At 46.6% G+C, this 16,049-nt stretch overlaps 5 protein-coding genes across 5 annotated transcripts; 2 read left to right on the top strand and 3 right to left on the bottom strand.

Moving 5' to 3' along the window:
* Positions 1–36: 36 nt before the first annotated feature.
* Positions 37–1,125, top strand: TSTA_020690 (uncharacterized protein; the record flags this gene model as incomplete). Its single annotated transcript, XM_002484201.1, has 3 exons — positions 37–139; positions 395–543; positions 609–1,125. 3 exons carry the CDS (start codon positions 37–39, stop codon positions 912–914), a joined length of 558 nt encoding a protein of 185 aa, XP_002484246.1. The 3' UTR covers positions 915–1,125.
* A 495-nt stretch (positions 1,126–1,620) lies between these two features.
* Positions 1,621–5,088, bottom strand: TSTA_020680 (mitochondrial carrier protein, putative; the record flags this gene model as incomplete). Its single annotated transcript, XM_002484200.1, has 6 exons — positions 1,621–2,724; positions 2,781–2,943; positions 3,010–4,200; positions 4,281–4,454; positions 4,832–4,904; positions 5,009–5,088. The coding sequence occupies 6 exons, from the start codon at positions 5,086–5,088 to the stop codon at positions 2,177–2,179; spliced, it is 2,229 nt and encodes a 742-aa protein (XP_002484245.1). The 3' UTR covers positions 1,621–2,176.
* Positions 5,089–5,614: 526 nt separating this feature from the next.
* On the bottom strand, positions 5,615–6,966 carry TSTA_020670 (DNA N-glycosylase, putative; the record flags this gene model as incomplete). The annotated part of the gene is made up of 3 exons (XM_002484199.1): positions 5,615–5,976; positions 6,038–6,816; positions 6,875–6,966. 3 exons carry the CDS (start codon positions 6,964–6,966, stop codon positions 5,615–5,617), a joined length of 1,233 nt encoding a protein of 410 aa, XP_002484244.1.
* A 426-nt stretch (positions 6,967–7,392) lies between these two features.
* Positions 7,393–9,517, top strand: TSTA_020660 (splicing factor u2af large subunit; the record flags this gene model as incomplete). The annotated part of the gene is made up of 6 exons (XM_002484198.1): positions 7,393–7,420; positions 7,481–7,506; positions 7,573–8,649; positions 8,705–8,966; positions 9,023–9,234; positions 9,289–9,517. The coding sequence occupies 6 exons, from the start codon at positions 7,393–7,395 to the stop codon at positions 9,313–9,315; spliced, it is 1,632 nt and encodes a 543-aa protein (XP_002484243.1). The 3' UTR covers positions 9,316–9,517.
* A 3,728-nt stretch (positions 9,518–13,245) lies between these two features.
* On the bottom strand, positions 13,246–15,461 carry TSTA_020650 (uncharacterized protein). The gene is made up of 3 exons (XM_002484197.1): positions 15,125–15,461; positions 14,980–15,066; positions 13,246–14,906 (listed from the first exon to the last, which is right to left on the bottom strand). Exons 1-3 carry the CDS (start codon positions 15,192–15,194, stop codon positions 13,543–13,545), a joined length of 1,521 nt encoding a protein of 506 aa, XP_002484242.1. The 5' UTR covers positions 15,195–15,461; the 3' UTR covers positions 13,246–13,542.
* Between the last annotated feature and the right edge of the window lie 588 nt (positions 15,462–16,049).

Genomic DNA, 16,049 nt, shown 5'->3' with positions numbered 1-16,049 from the left:
AGCATTGAATTTTGATTGTGGGGTGATACTATTAACATGCAAATGCGAAGCATTCGCAAATTAAAAATTGGGGCCGGTCCCACAGCGGGAGCGGCCGATCTTTGCGTTTGGACCAATGGTCGATCGATCTTGCTTCGAAGTATTCCATCTCAATGAATGAACTAAGAAGTGGGAATGATAAAGAGTCAGTCTATTTCGAGTCACACTAAGAGGAATACCATATCAATGAAATTGTACCCGCCTTCAATCATGCTTTATTCAGGATCTGCGAAATGCCTTTCAATACCCCCGGGCTCAATAATATTGGTCTCAATTTATTCAACCACAAAATGTCTAAGTAATGTAGACCATACTAATACTATCGATCTGTTCAAGTATAGTGTAATTGGTATAGGAGTTATCATCATACTATATGTGGCATTTATGCTCTCACTGCTCACTTCAGCCCAACTCCAATCACAAGCAATCTACCTTCACGCCGTACAAATGACCTTGTTCAAAGATCTCAACGTCCCCGAGGCGTTTGATTTCCTGAAGAATCAAGTCACTCCATTTCCAATTGAAACATGAATGATGAAAGGGCTCTACGCTTGGCGCATTCTCTTGAGATTTATCGCAGACACGAAAGATTTCTCGTTGCTCTTCCATCGGGATTTGTCTCGGATATCACCTCGTGCTCCGCATTTCAGCTACTCCATGATGATCCTGAAGCTTGTTTGGTAATCCATATGCATGCTGCTGCTGGCAATGTTGCTTCGGGGCACAGAATACCCAATTTCTGTGTCCTATATTCCGCTAGTGGTCGCCCTGACAAGATTCATATCCTAGCATTTGACTACCGAGGATTTGGTGCAAGTACGGGCACACCGTCCGAGCATGGCCTGATACTTGATGAGATCTCTATTGTGAAGTAGGCTATGACCTCCGCTCGCGTTCCTCCCGGGCAGATTATCTTATTTGATCAATCGCTGGGTAGTGCAGTGGCCATTACTGTATCCGAGCAGCTACCATTGGAGTCTCCTTCTGTTGTTTTCGGGGGAACTATTCTTTTTGCCCCCCTTTATCGATTCCGCGACGTTGGTCCTTACGTATCGAATAGCGAGGTGTATTCATATTTTGTCATCCCTGGCGAGGATCCCTTGTTTATTCAATTATTTGCAAAGCTTTATACGTGACACGTGTCCGAGCAAAGAACGACTTCAGCGATATGTTCGCGCAAATGAAATCAACAGCAAGAATTATCGTCTGACAATTAGTAATACAAAAGACGACAAAGATATCCCATGGCATCACACGGAAATCCTTTTCTAGCATGCGGTCAAAGCATCAGTATCACAGGAGGGAATGAGCTATGAAGACTTTGAGCGTATGAAGCCGAGATTGAATGTTGATATGGGTGATCCCGGGTCCGTCGTAGAATGAAGGCCTGAGCATGGTGTAATTCGCAAAGAGATACTGAAATATGGTCGGCATGATACAGTTATGGGTTGGCCGGTGGTCATGGCGGTTATGCGAATTCTTGGTGCAGTGGATTCATACCTCGGTTTGCTAGCTTCGATAATTTCTTTCTCGGTTAGATCACGCCCAAGTCAGGAAAACTAATCAACTAATCCAAAAGAAGTATGTCAAGTTGTATCTATTATGTACCCATATCCAAATATTCTTTCTATCTAGAGAAACACCACCACTCAGTAGGTTGATGCAGGATCCCAAGCGAAAGCACCAATCACCGAACCTCTGCCCGTCTATTCTATGACAGCAAGCTGTATTGCTGGTGCTCTTGGATACAAAAAAATCTCTCTATTTGAAAGACACGAAACGTAAGGGGAAATATGAAAAAAAAAGTACATCTAACATGCTGAGATAATTGAGTGAAAAGGAAAAGGGAAACCGCAGCGACTTCAAAATGGAACTGTATATCGTGATCTGTACAGATCCCAAAATCGCAGGAAAATTTCCAAAAGATGTCATGGCATGCAAAAGGGAAAGGGACAACTTGCGGTCATTGTCATGCAATAGCGGATCGGGATATCGACATTGAAGGGGTGAAGGAGATAGAAGGTATGAGCTTTTGTGTCCCGCATATTGACAAGTATGAATCGAGAGCACCGCAAAAGTTGATCAAATGAAGGGATACTTTTTCGTGTAGTAATCGTCCAACGGCAGAAAAGTGCACCTATTGCTTAGATCCACCGAATATCTTAGGAAGTGAAGCACTATTGGGTACTTTGATGCGGCCAAAATTGTCATCGAGATCAAGAATCAACTTCAACGCGTTTCGTGATCGAAGATAGGGAAGTGGAGCAGTGGTTGACGGCACCGAGGAAGTTTCGCCAGTTGAAATAGGTGAACTGTGATCTTCGGACCCGGGCATAGGCAGTAGCTTTTGCAGAACTTCATAGGCTGCTAGAGTGAAACCGAATTGAGGGGATGAACGAAGAATACGAGCTGGACCGCCCTTAAAGAAAGCCTTGAAACCTTCCTCCTTCATGATGGAAGAAGCACAGTGACGCAAAGAAGTGTATTTTGTCTCTCCCTTGCGTGCTTCTACCTGTAGACGTGTCTTGATCACATCACAAGGCGTAGTAAGGTAAGCTGCAGGCATACCAGCAATAGCACCGGCCGTGAGAAGCTGCAAAACGCCAAGTTTGTGTGTGGGGGATTCTCCGAAAAAGTCCGACTTCAAATGCGCATAGGTAGGGAAATAGATAGCGGAGAATGGGACTATTCACTAAGATTAGCATGCATGTCCGGCACACATATAGATATATGATACTCACCGTCGCGAAGAAGACATGCACTTGCACCCTTGTACAATCCAACCAGGCCCAGGTTGCGAACAATCCACATCGCGGAACGTTTGGGGGTTCCTTCCACGCTCTTTGCAAGCTCACCTTGAACCTGGAGGCGGATCTTGACGATTTCTAAGGGGTTTGTGAAGACCTACATCCGAAACGAGCACAGTCAGTACCGCTCATACGCTACAAAGCCAAATACAGATAAGCTTACGACTTGACAACCGCCGGCGGAGGCACCGGCCAAGATCTCCCAGGGCAACTTGATCTTGCCAGTTTCCTTATCCGTTGCATAGCCACGAACCAGGTCATTAACCGTTAGTTTAATGGCCTTCTCCGGGGCGACACCAATCAGCTGTGGTATAACGCCAGAATAAAGACCAGCGATACCCTCGTTTCGAATGACCTTTCTGGCGCAATCAATCGAGTTGTTGTACAGCCTTTCTCCAGGTCGGACGCTGCGTTGGTTTTGCATACGGGTTTTTACCAGATCAATGGGGTAGACCATGAACGCACCAAAGGCGCCCGCAATGCTTCCGAGCCCAAAGTGATGGGCGGATTCGAGAACGCTTGTTAAGAATGACTTGGCAGTTTCTTCCACCTTAGCAATGCCTCCAGAAAGAGAATCTAGGCCGCGATCAGCAGTTTGCCACGAAGCGTCAATCACCTTTGCGAAATCTTTTAGGGACAATCTTCCGCTAGGGGCTTCTAAGCCTGCAAAGTGAAACAAAATATCGGCTTCCATGGGCGTGAACTGCGAGAAACGTGTAATGCGAGCCGCTTCATTGAGGAACTCTGCACGAGTGATCTTTCCATCGGCGCTCTTCTTGGTCGCCTCTCGAATGATAACATCAATAATATCCATCTCCCGAATGATATTTTGGAAAGCACGAACGTTCGCATAGGAGATTTTGCTTCCCGTCGAAATGTTACACAAGGTAGGGAGGTGATCTAGGAGGTAATCGGAGAGCTTATGTTTCGAGGTCTCGAGAATAATGCGCTGAAAGTCTTCTGGGGAGATATAGCCGTCTCCATCTTTGTCGAAAAGGTGAAATGCCTGGCGGATGCGTTCTCCCTGGAGTCCGCGAAGCATCTGGGCAAATTGGGGGTATGTCATATCATGACGGGTCTTCTTTCTTCCAATATACAGTGAAGCCCACTCGGAATTCCAATCAAAAGGGATAGTCTCTGATCCCTTGTTTTGGTCGTACAGCTTTTTGAATGTCTCAAACTTGATAGCGCCAGTTCCTTCCACATCGAACAAACGGAAGGCGATCTCATATTCGGCGTCAGGTTTTGCTAAAAGATTCTCGAATGCGGCCCAGTCGTTCAAACTAATGCGTCCTCTCCTCCTACGATCTGCGACTCGGAAGAGGATCCCATATTGGTCACGTCGAATTTTGTGCTATAAATACATTCAATCAGTACGTGAACTAAGTATAAATGGAAGGAAGAAAGCTATCGAGGCGACAGTATGAGACTCACATAATCTTCGTTCTTGGGTGCAATAGCATTGATAAACTCTTCTTCAGTCATGAAGAGCTCTCCGGAGCTCTCGTCCTTGCGCGCATGCTGTACGAAATTGGTCTTGATTTGCTGCGACACTGCGAGCTCCTCCTCTTCTGCGTTCCGATTAAGGTGGCTTAACGGCAGCGGTGACTTTTGACATGTTGTAAAGATTTTTCAGAATATTATCGCTAGGAAAAAAAATAGAATTGGCGATGACGGTTTGTTTATTTGTTGAGGGTCAATTGACGATTTGTAAAGGGAGCAAGACAACGCAACAACAAGCGACACCTCTTCCAGACCAAATAAACAAATAAAAAAATAAAGATCAGAAGAAAAAATTCATTCAATGAGCAATTAGCCAAAAGAAAATACTAGAAGAACAACTCCTAGAATGAAACGAAGCGAAAGACGAGATCAGAGGAGGTTGTTAGTCACTCCAGAAAAACAGTCAGGGCAGGCCCGCTCGGCGGCAATTATTCCCAAAGGACGAAAAGTTTTAGCCCCGACCCAAAGAAAGAGTGACACACCGCCTTCGCCCGGGCTGTTCCTTCTGTTCCTGGATGACTCGGACATGTGACCGCGCCTACCGTTTTGTCCCGGCTGATTCAGTATTTAACCGATCTCCTTTTTTTCTGTTCACCATATTCTGCACGATGCCAATAGACATATGTCTCTTCAATCCTTCTCTGGATATTGAAATCTACGGATAATTCATCTCCATGCTCTCGCTCTCAGAGGTGTAAGGAGTTGCGGTATTTTCTGTCTGGTCACGCTCCCACGGCATGTCTCAATCTGGTAAGTATAGCGGACATACAACCTCCGCCGGATCGGATGGCCCGTTCTACTTGTCCATGAGGCTGCTTGTTTATGATAGCACGGAGAAAAGGAAGTATAATATGACAAGAACTGACTATGCCATTATATGCAAGTACATTTATTTATAGTTCGCTCACCGACCTCCAGATTGATCGCATTCTGGCCCCCGAATAAAGTTGAGTGGATCACTTTTCCCCGCACCAAACAGCGAATTTCTCCAACTCTTCGCATCACTCGTGTCAACTATCCGCCTGTCCGTTACAAGAGGACTAAGGGCATTCAACATCGCAGCAATGCCAAGGAAGATCTTTGATGATGACTTGCATGCGCAGATTTTAATCAACATTCCGACCCGACACATGAGCTCTTCAATCAGTCACGTGGATGGAAAATTCGTGAACGTCAGGGATTTTCTTGTAATTGACAAATCACGATGTGTATGAAGCCACGATTTCGACTCGATTCACTTTTCTCATTGCTGAAACTGCCTTTCGTCACCTACGTGATCGTTTGGATCTCCTGCGGGTAACTACCGTCTCGGCCGCTTGGATAACGACGCCTTCTGTCTTGACTGGCTTGGTTTCCTCGTCTTCAAGCGGCCGTTTAACGGCCACGGTAGATGTGATTGTCGTTTTCACAGGCACATCGTCTTCCTGCTTAACTTTGACTTCAACTTTAGAAGCTACCCTGTCAGAGAAGCTCCTAAGATCTGCTGTGAATAGGACACTATGAGCCCACCCGGCTTCTTTGCCCCAAAGTTTGCGAAAATGCGCGCCAACAGCGTCGTAGGTTGCTTTCGTCAGTGACTTGTTACCGCCCTTGCCGAATTTATAATCTCTCTGCGCAATTTGCCAGACTGATTGAGACCACTGTTAGTCAACAAATATCACGCAATCGGTCAAGGTTAGGCGACTAACCGTGTGTGTCGACCGGCACTGCTTCTCCCCAGCCCAGGCCCATGAGACAAACGCAATCAGCAACCTTGGGGCCGACGCCTTGTAGCTCAAGAAGCTTCTCATGGGCATCACGATAGCCCTCTCTGCCTCCAGGACGCATTTCACCTCCCGGCCTCGGTGCCATGCCAAACGCAGGACTCTCAGGGTTGCGCAGTGAATCTAGCCATCCCTTTTCCTTCTCCGAAACCATAACTGCAGTCTGATATATGTATTTTGCACGATATCCAAAGCCCAATTCCCTCAGCCGCGCTTCGACATCTTTGCCAGTCAACGCTTCTGGTGCCGGAAAGTCGTGGTATGATTGATCGTCAATGGTGGCCACCAAATTGCCGTAGTTTGTACATAGTTTCTCCACCATCTGCGAGATTCGGGCTATGTTGTTGTTACTACTACATATAAACGACACCAAAGCCTCCCACGCATCCTGCCGCAGAATACGTATGCCTGTAAAATTGGGCGCCTTTTTCTTGAAATTGGGATCGGAGTCGGACCACTGTGTATATAAATCGGTGAGGTTGGAGGTCAGGTTGAGGTAATGAGTAATTATTTCACGGGCCTCATCCGAGGTGCTTGCTGTGCCATTCGTTGTCGGTACTGAAGGTGTGGATTTGAAGGTTGCCGCCAGGGGTATACGGGGAACGTAAGAGCGATAGTACAAGTACGACGGGTCCTGTCTCAATGATATCAAACGTCCTCGGAGGACGCACCGCCATTCATCGCTATCGGGGATCTTTTGCCACCTAAATTGCAACTCAATAAGCTTGGTTTCATGGGATGTTTCGTATGGTTAGCGCTGACCTGAAAGATTGCCCGCATCTCAATGTAGTATTGATGCAGAGCTCGCTCAAATTGATGGGCAATTTGCGCCATTCTGTGAAATGCGCGGACATTATGTGATCTAAAGAAATCGAAATACCCTTGTGAGCTCAGCCCATACTGAAGAATGTATTGGTCGAGGACTCCAGATAGGAGTAGGGGGTGTGAACTTCGTAAATCCAGTCCAGAAGCTCCGCAGTAAATATCCAGGTGAACCAGAGTTCTGATAGGCGGGATAGACGCGGCGCGCTAATTCTCGCGCTAAACGCCAAGCTCTACCAAGAATTTGTCTGGACCCCCAGCCGTCTTAGACAAAAGATTTGGAGCAAAGAGCAACGACAGGCCACCATTCCTCTCCTTTCGCCTGCATCTAGGCCAGCTTATACGACTTCTTCTGACTTCACTTTTCTTAATTTCTCCTTGTCTCTTTTTTTTTTGCCAGGTGGTTTCAAGCGGCTGACTTTGAGCTTCGATCTTTGCCACGCCTGAACAAGGTCGACATGAACGGCGACGCATATTCTTCCAGAGGTAAGATTATCGAACGCGCATTCTGCTTATATACGCTCGCGCTAAAATATTATCGTTAAGACTCCGGTCGCTCCAGGGATCATTACGTAAGGACTTCTCTGATATCGTGTTGACAACTTTTGATACCTCATACTCATCATATATTTAAACAGAGAGACGAAAGAAGAGATCGAGGCGAACGCGATAGAGGTGAAAGACGACGTTCGAGATCGCCACATCATGGCCGCGGTTCACGTCGTGAAGCAGAAGCAGACTCATATTCGTCCAGTCGCGATTACAGAGCTAGAGAACGCGAAGACCGATATTCTAGTCGACGGGATGAGCGAGAATGGGACAGAGATCGAGGTGACCGCCGCCGCCGGGAGCATGATGAACGTCCACCACGTCGAGAACGAGGCGATCGGGGCGATCTCTTCGAGGACCGACCGCGCCGCCGAGAGCGTGAGGGACGGGATAGGGAACGACGACGGAGCGCAACTCCTCCTAAAAAGAGGGAGCCGACTCCTGATTTGACGAACGTCGTGTCTGTCTTGGAGCGAAAACGTCGCTTGACACAATGGGACATTAAGCCTCCGGGGTACGACAATGTTACTGCTGAGCAAGCAAAGCTCTCGGGCATGTTCCCTCTGCCAGGAGCACCTCGTCAGCAAGCAGTCGACCCATCCCGTCTACAAGCACTTGTGAATCAACCTGCGGCAGGAACTACCGAAAACTCTGCACTGCGACCAGCCAACTCTCGACAAGCCAAGCGCTTATTCGCTCACAACCTTCCGCCCAACGTAACCGAAGCGGCTCTTGTCTCATTCTTCAACTTGCAGCTCAACGGATTGAACGTGATTGAGGGCATCGACCCATGCGTCTCTGCCCAGATTTCAAAGGATCACTCGTTTGCGCTCTTGGAATTCAAGGGCGCCAACGAAACTACTGTTGCACTTGCTTTGGACGGCATCACGATGGAAGAACACGAATCAGCCGCTACGGCCAACGGTGGTGCTCGAGGCCTAGAGCTGCGTCGGCCCAAGGATTACATAGTTCCATCTGTCCCAGAGGATCAGCAGCCGCACCAGGAGAGCGTGATTTCGAATCATGTCCCTGATTCTCCCAACAAGCTATGCATAACCAATATTCCTCTCTATATCCCGGAAGAGCCAGTTACCATGCTTTTGAAATCTATTGGCGAGTTGAAAGCCTTTGTGTTGGTCAAGGATAGTGGAACAGATGAATCTAGGGTAAGCCACTGAATGAGATTGACAATTCATTAGTCCAGTCGCTAACATCAATCAGGGCATTGCATTCTGTGAATACGTGGACGCTGCTTCAACAGCCATTGCAGTGGAGAGTTTGAACGGCATGGAATTGGGTGATAAACATCTCAAGATCACACATGCTAGCATCGGCGCCACCCAAGCAGCTGGCCTCGATATGGGCGTTAATGCCATGTCAATGTTTGCCAAGACAACATCTGCAGATTTAGAGACCAGTCGTATCCTCCAATTGTTGAACATGGTCACAGCGGATGAACTAATCAACAATGATGATTACGAAGGTATGTAAAGCTGCCTCCCATACGAGTAGCTAGGGTTATGCTAATTTGGCGTGTAGAAATTCTCGAGGACGTACAGGATGAATGCAGCAAGTATGGCCAAGTACTCGATGTTAAGATTCCGCGCCCAGCTGGCGGTAGTCGACAGTCCGCAGGAGTGGGCAAGATATACGTCAAGTTTGATAGCGTGGAATCAGCAACCAATGCCTTGAAAGCACTTGCGGGACGAAAGTTTTCTGATCGTACAGTTGTGACGACCTATTTCCCAGAGGTGGGTTGTTCCTTTGTGTTGTTGATTGAATGATCTTTCTGACATCGTCGATAGGAGAGTTTTGAAGTAGATGCATGGTAATGCAATTTGAAATGGTATGATATGATGTGGTCGTTTAGCAGAAGGTCAGTGATTCGTGGTAATTAGCGCGACATACTCCAGATGACGTTTATGAGCTTCGGAACTCCAGAACTGGTCTCGGATCAACACTCGCTTGCCTTCACTTTTGCCATATTATAAAGTGTCTTGCTCTCGATGGCCCGCTGGAAGATTGTTGCTCTAACCAGCTCTTCTTTATTGTACTTTTTCGGAAAGCTATCAGCCATTATTATCTCGTCTTCTATGTTCAAAGACAATATTTATTCATCGATGCCCGAGAGGAGTGACCCTATCCCCTGTGCTTTCAACCAGTGATCGTGGCTTTTGCTTATCTACTTCTGTGATGCGGCTGAGTAATTTATTGTACCATAGCTTTCTCTTACACAGTTACACTTACATTCGATGTCTCTTATCTGGTACTTTGGAGATGGTGGTGTGTGTTTGGATTCAAAAAGAGCCATTCCTTCGCGGTATTTCCAGACATTCGGGCTTTTAGATTCTATTCGTAGTTGGCTGCTGTCTCTGCCACTAGGAGGTGAGCTCAGTCTACGCCTTTAGCTCTCCTTAATAAGGCAACGTTGTTTGTAGTAGGTCAGAGATGATGCCGAGACGTTTGGTGTGTCATGCTCATCTAGGTTTCTGGAAGGTGAGTGTGATTATGCATAGGTCGCATGATTAATATAAATCAAACCTCCAACGTTGGACCCTGCATTGCAAGGCTTCATGTAAATATTTTAAAGAGCTGTGGTAGTTACTTAGTCCCTTTGACCAATCTTGGAAGCGTCTTCTGTATTTCAACCAGAAACCTTACTTTGCCTGCGTGAACTCCGACTGCTTTACTACTGAGCTCATTGCTTGATCTCGATTCCCGGGGTATATGGATGTCATCCAGCTTGATCAGTGGTACTAGTGCCTACAGACACGGTGGGAAAGGGTGTCAAGATTGGGGCATAGATTGCTCGCATCGAACTGACGAAAGTGTACTTATTAATTGATCTCAGAAATATCAACATTCTATTCCCACCATACTCTCGCTTACTCCGTATTCCTTTAGGGATTACGTAGAATACTACTGAACGCCTCACCATGTTGCCGGTACAAAAAGCAATGTGACCCTATCCTGCAGGTCACATTCGGTACTTTTTTGTGCTCGCTTAGACCCTGAACCAAATAGTCCGTAGTGTGGTGGTATATCGATCCTTCGAGGATTGCTATTTTCCCCGCTACACCTGTCAGATAGACGTCGGTCCACACCTGCTTGCGACACGCTCCCCTCAGGTTTGTCTCATCCTGATACGAGCGGAGGACTCCGTACTTGGCGGGAATAACATGGTGAATAACACTAAGTAAGAAGTAGTGTTGGGACCGTAGGAGATAAGTACTATGTAAATACTACATGAATGTAACCTACTAGCCTTGGCTTTTCTTTTTTTCTTCTTTTGCCACGATGTCATATCGCAACGTAGGCGTCTCAAGACTTGAGTTAACACGAGAAGAGTGGGTAAATCAACTGACACAAACCCTAATGAACATGACACCCGTTCTCACCATACTTTGCTTTTTCTGGACTGTGGAGTTTAAAAGTACGTAAAAGTCTGGTTAAAGTTCATGAGAAAGCCTCGGTTTGCTACAATGAATGCCTAAATTCATTAGAGATCGCTGATCATCACCTCTACAGAATGCAGGAATATACCAGTTCAGGCCAGTACCTTGTGGGGAGGTAGCCCACGGACAATTTTTACTTCCAATAATTTTTTTTTTTTCATGGACGCCGGCAGTTACGTACACTTTTCCGAGATCGTAAACTGCGATACATCGTGATACAGCGGTATGTACAGTACAGTATGGTAATACCGATATCATGCGATAAAAATTACTCAGTGGGTCCTCGGCATGGCATGGCCCGTGTTCCCCTGATGCACGCTAGTCTTATTTGCGTTATAAGGCCGTTTCACGGCGTGCAGGCTGTTGATAGCTTCCAATTAGACTTCTGAATTTCTTACTTAGGCTCATAAAAGCCCCACTAGACCCCGCTGCTAGCGCAGAACACTGCAGAGCTAAATCGAGACTAATGCAGGTTATCATGTCCAGCCCTCTCGTCGGCTCTGAAAAGCGGACTTGAAGCATCGTTGACTGTTTTTCACTGTCTTCCAATCACATCGTCTGCAGGGGATTATACCAGGATACCTTGAATAATTCTCCAGCACGTTAGCTATGTAGTATACATCAATATATTTACCCAACATGGTCCCTCGCTTGCAGGTTCAGTCTGTAGAATACGAGAAATACTCCGTCCTTACTCTGAGACACGAAAGTCTTCGGGACGACGGAAACTGAAGGTCCTGAACACTTACTTCAGCTTTCAGCCGTTCACTAATTGAGCACGAATGTGCGCAGCCGCAGTCGCGTCTAGATAATGCTACCGCGGTGGAGCCTGTTAGCCAAAGATGTAGACACCCTAACCCCGTACTCGTGCTACGCTAACAACGTGTAGTGTCACTGTAATTAGTTCCAGGCTAACGTATCTCTCTTTCTATCGTTATTCCAGAAGGAAGAATAGGAACTCAATGCAAAGTTAATTAGGCCGTACGTACTCTGTAGTTAGAACGGGATTCTAGCAAGTCACGTTGTACGTATGTTCTGTAGTCTGTACCAAGAAGCGGCAAATGTCATAAGTTCACGAAACAATCGTCCAATCGTTGGGAATCACATATACTACTGAAATTGATTTGGTACCTACGTCAACAAGCTCTACAAATCCGAGGTTCGTCGTCACGCATGTGGCATTAGTCAAGCAAGAACGTTTTGAGGTAGCCCATCTTTCAAATAATAATCATCAATCAAATCATTAGAGTCAAACTCCATTGCATTTACGAGAATGACGTTGCGTACCCAGGTTCTTGGATACAAAATTCCCCAGCATTCCACCAGTCTCTACAACAGGGGCTAAGCCAAATCCGTCGCGATGTGCAACTATTAGGGTACATCCGAGGTTCGTTGCACACAAAATACGATCATTTTGCATATGAACGCCTCTCAGAAAGCGGCTGAAAGATCTTCGATATTTCTTTAAGATTAGACTTGAGTCAAAGTTCCTATACAGCTTCCTACTAAGGAATGAGCAAGCGATCCGTCGGCCACGAGCCCATAGGATTATTTACTGAGAATAGCAGCATAGCTAACTGTTTGAGCCGAAACTCTACATTTGGGAGATCGGCGTTCATAGTTTGCTCAATTAACTTTTTAACAAGGCTGATGCAGTTCGGTGGCATATGTTCGAACTCCAGGTTCCCAAGATTTACGTTCGCAGGTCGAACACAGTCTATTTCCTTGACTAAGTTCTATGTCTCGAACCTAATGAAGTACCTACCCTTGAAACAATAATCAGATAGTTACGTATTAGGCATATTCGTGCCCAAACAGTACTTAGGTTCAAACAATGGAACGGCTGTGCACGGTCGTCTCAGCTTCCACTGGTTCGGCATTTGCGCCAATTTTCAGAATCGTATCTGGTTCTATGGAACGGAACCGACGAAGTCTAATTTTCGAGATCTCTGGAAATTTCAGCTGATAGTCATGTTCCTAACATATGAACGACGTTAGCGGAACGAGTCGCATCCGTGTCTCTTTTTTAGAGATGTCTCTATCAGAAAATACAAGTTTTATAAAGACGTACTCCTGAATTCAAAAGGAGAAGGCAGAGTCGGAGGGCCTCGGGGCTTAGCCCAGTCAATTTCTTACCTCCAACCCAACCTGGAAGTCGAATACGATTCTATTATTCGGACTTGTTAACCGTGCGCCCATATGAGAATAGTCAATAAAACAGACCGAGGAGATCGATCATGATTGACTAATTGAATTAATTTGTAGATGATCAATGAATTCTATACGTTGGGTACGTCCTACCTAAGGAGGGACTGCTTGAATGAATGTAATAATGTCAAGACTAGCTAGACGAACATAGAAAAACGGGACATAAGGATACATGTAGGCATTTTAAACTTTTCCCTAGCAATACTATCCACACAGAAAAAACCCCCGTAGTGATATAAGAATCATGGTATATGACAAACACCTGCCGGCAACGCCATGCTGGAATAAGGAATAAGGGTAAGGTATAAGCGAACAAGCGCAGTTTAGATATAAATAGATAAGAATGTAGACAGAAAAGTGAAAAAAAAAAGAATGTGTATGTGTATAAGAAAAGTATTATCTGTAGCGAGGGCTATGATGACTCATCTGGGAATTCGATCGAGCAAAAGTGCTAGTAGCATCCCAGGTATAGGAGGAAGGATCTCTCTGTGCGGTTGGCGGCCGCGGCGTTGAGAAACTCATTGTAGGACGAGTGTAACTTGTCTGCCGCGAGTGAGTGTGGAGTTCAATGTCTTTTCCATCAGCATCATCTGCTGCACGACTCTGCATGTACGCAGGTGTAGGTGACCGCACTTCAAAAGGTGTGGGCTCAGGTGACTTCATGGCTTTTGAAGGGTTGAGCATCTCATAGTTGCGAGTGTCTGCGAAGCGGGAACGTGCGTCCACCGATACAAACTCAACATTCTTGACAAAGAGTCCTTGCCAGAACTCAAGCCATCCTCGGAACATTGTCATGCGCACAGTGAAGATGAAGTTCCAGAAGCTGGCTATACAGAGCAGTACCAGTACCGCATCTAATGCTGCCTCGGTAATTCCAAGTGCGGAAGCTTCTTTTGTACATTTGTGGGGATCTTTGAACACCGCCAGGCAAGTCAGCCACGGTTTAGCCTTGGCAGCGTTGGCAGCGTTAACAGACATATCACTATCGAGCCGCAAAAAGGTGACTGCCAAATAGATGACGTTGGCGAGGATGACCATCACAAGAGCCATTGATCGCCACTGTAGTTTGAGAACCCTTCGCACACGCCTGTATGCCTGTCGAGCAGTTACTGTACGAGAGCTGGACGAATAGGACGGCAAGCCCGAGTTACTGGTGCTTGTAGGGTCAGCCGGGTCAAAAAGAGCCTTGACATAGACGTGAATGCAGTATCCCATGGTCACAAATTGCATAATCAGTGCCAACCCGGAGAAAACCAAAAGTGGGATCCAGTAGTCGCCCAAACTATCCTTGCTGTTGATGTGGCATACGTTGCCGAATCGATACGAAACTCCAGTAAAAACCAGCATCAAAATAAGGATAAGCACGGGTAGCCCCAATCCTACGGCGAAAGCTGCCCACATAAAGACGGGACCGATAATTACCTCCCAACAGACCTGGAGATGAAGAGCAATGGTTCGCAAAAGACTCCATGTAACACAAGCGATACCACCGAACAACAAAATGGCGCCTGTAAATGCACAAGACCAGTCCGTGTGCATATCATTAGGCGTAATCGCATCACTGCATTTTTGTGGTTTGGTCCCCAGCGGAATGATAAACGGAATCTGCAGACAGACGACGGACAAGGTGAAGCAGACGTTAATGTAGTTTCGGTTTGTGAACTTGACCGGGAGAACGGCCCAGGTAACGAGGAGGAAGACTGTTAAGGGCAATAGCGCAACACCGAGCCACCCGATTGCGGTATTCGTAGAATCCACCCCTGATGAAGGCCCTGTCAGTACATGCGCCGCTATATGGCTATTTCGGTTTTCCAAGAGATAATGCTGACTCACCATCAGGGTATCTCCAATCTGCCATCGGGCATGGTAGGCAGCACGACTGTCCTCCAGTAGCAGGTTCACAAAAACGACCACCGATGTCTACACCAGGTCGTTAGCACATCGAATCGCCGTCTCTCCTTCTCTCTCCTCCACTTACATCCTGTCGAGTTGGCGAAAAGACTCTCTTGTATGAAAGGTGGTGGGCAGATACCCGATAGACTCGTCATGGTTATAGATTCGTGAAGTCGTTCCTTGTTGCGCTGACTATGTTTTTGGAGCTGCTCTTGAATAAACCCAGATATTTGCTGTAGTAGGTAATGAACGGCTACCTCATGGTTCGAGGGTTAATGAAAGACTGCATCCAGGCAGTCAAGCCACGCCCGACTGCTCAAGAGGAAGATTACCTCTTTACAATGGTTAACGGCGTTGTTGAAATGATGTAACCAACGAACGGAGGAAAATAGAAAGAAAAGCGTAAAACGTCGTTTGGGCGCGGAAATAGTTAGTCTAATATAAAAAGGAAACTGGCCAAGACTGATGAGGAGCCAGGACACTACTGATATACCAAAGTCCATCGACAAGGATGGATGGAGCCATCCATGGTCTGGAGCACGGATCCACATATGGCCATTAGCTTCTCAAGTCCCATATAGACTAACCAGAGCAGGGGTAACAGTAATAGCGTGCGTCCGGCCCACCGAGGAGGGCCTATGGTCGTCTCCAGGGCTTACTCCGTACCAGCCCGTAAGACGTATGGAGAGGAGGGTCCGAGGAAGGCAACTTCCATGGATTTTGCATGAATGTAGCCTACTACTAGTTTGAGTGGTCCCACAATCTTAAGAACACTATTTTAGGACATAGTCCGCCGTATTCCATCTTTCCAGCTGGTAAATGGTGGCAGTACCTGCATTTTCTGGACAAGCGGGGAGTCTTGGGCGAGTCTTAGGGCAAGACTTCTCGCCAATAGGCGCGAGCGGGTAAAGGGGCTTGCTCAACGAATACAATTGCTCAGGCGTCCCATACCGAAAATTACTTGTAATGCATAATACCATACCGTACTGATTACACCACTGGGCGTATTT

This window comes from Talaromyces stipitatus, genomic scaffold (genome assembly GCF_000003125.1).
Source record: "Talaromyces stipitatus ATCC 10500 scf_1105507295549 genomic scaffold, whole genome shotgun sequence".
Lineage (NCBI taxonomy): Eukaryota > Fungi > Ascomycota > Eurotiomycetes > Eurotiales > Trichocomaceae > Talaromyces > Talaromyces stipitatus.
Note: the sequence above shows the minus strand (reverse complement) of the source record. Positions and strands in the feature narration are given on the sequence as shown.

What these genes read in the sequence shown, in the direction of transcription:
- TSTA_020650 (XM_002484197.1), bottom strand. Translation starts at nt 15,194, where the DNA reads ATGACGAGTCTATCGGGTATCTGCCCACCACCTTTCATACAAGAGAGT. An exon ending in TTTCGCCAACTCGACAGGAT is followed by an intron (nt 15,067 to 15,124) that starts GTAAGTGGAGGA and finishes GACCTGGTGTAG; the next exon opens with ACATCGGTGGTCGTTTTTGT. An exon ending in AGATTGGAGATACCCTGATG is followed by an intron (nt 14,907 to 14,979) that starts GTGAGTCAGCAT and finishes GGCCTTCATCAG; the next exon opens with GGGTGGATTCTACGAATACC.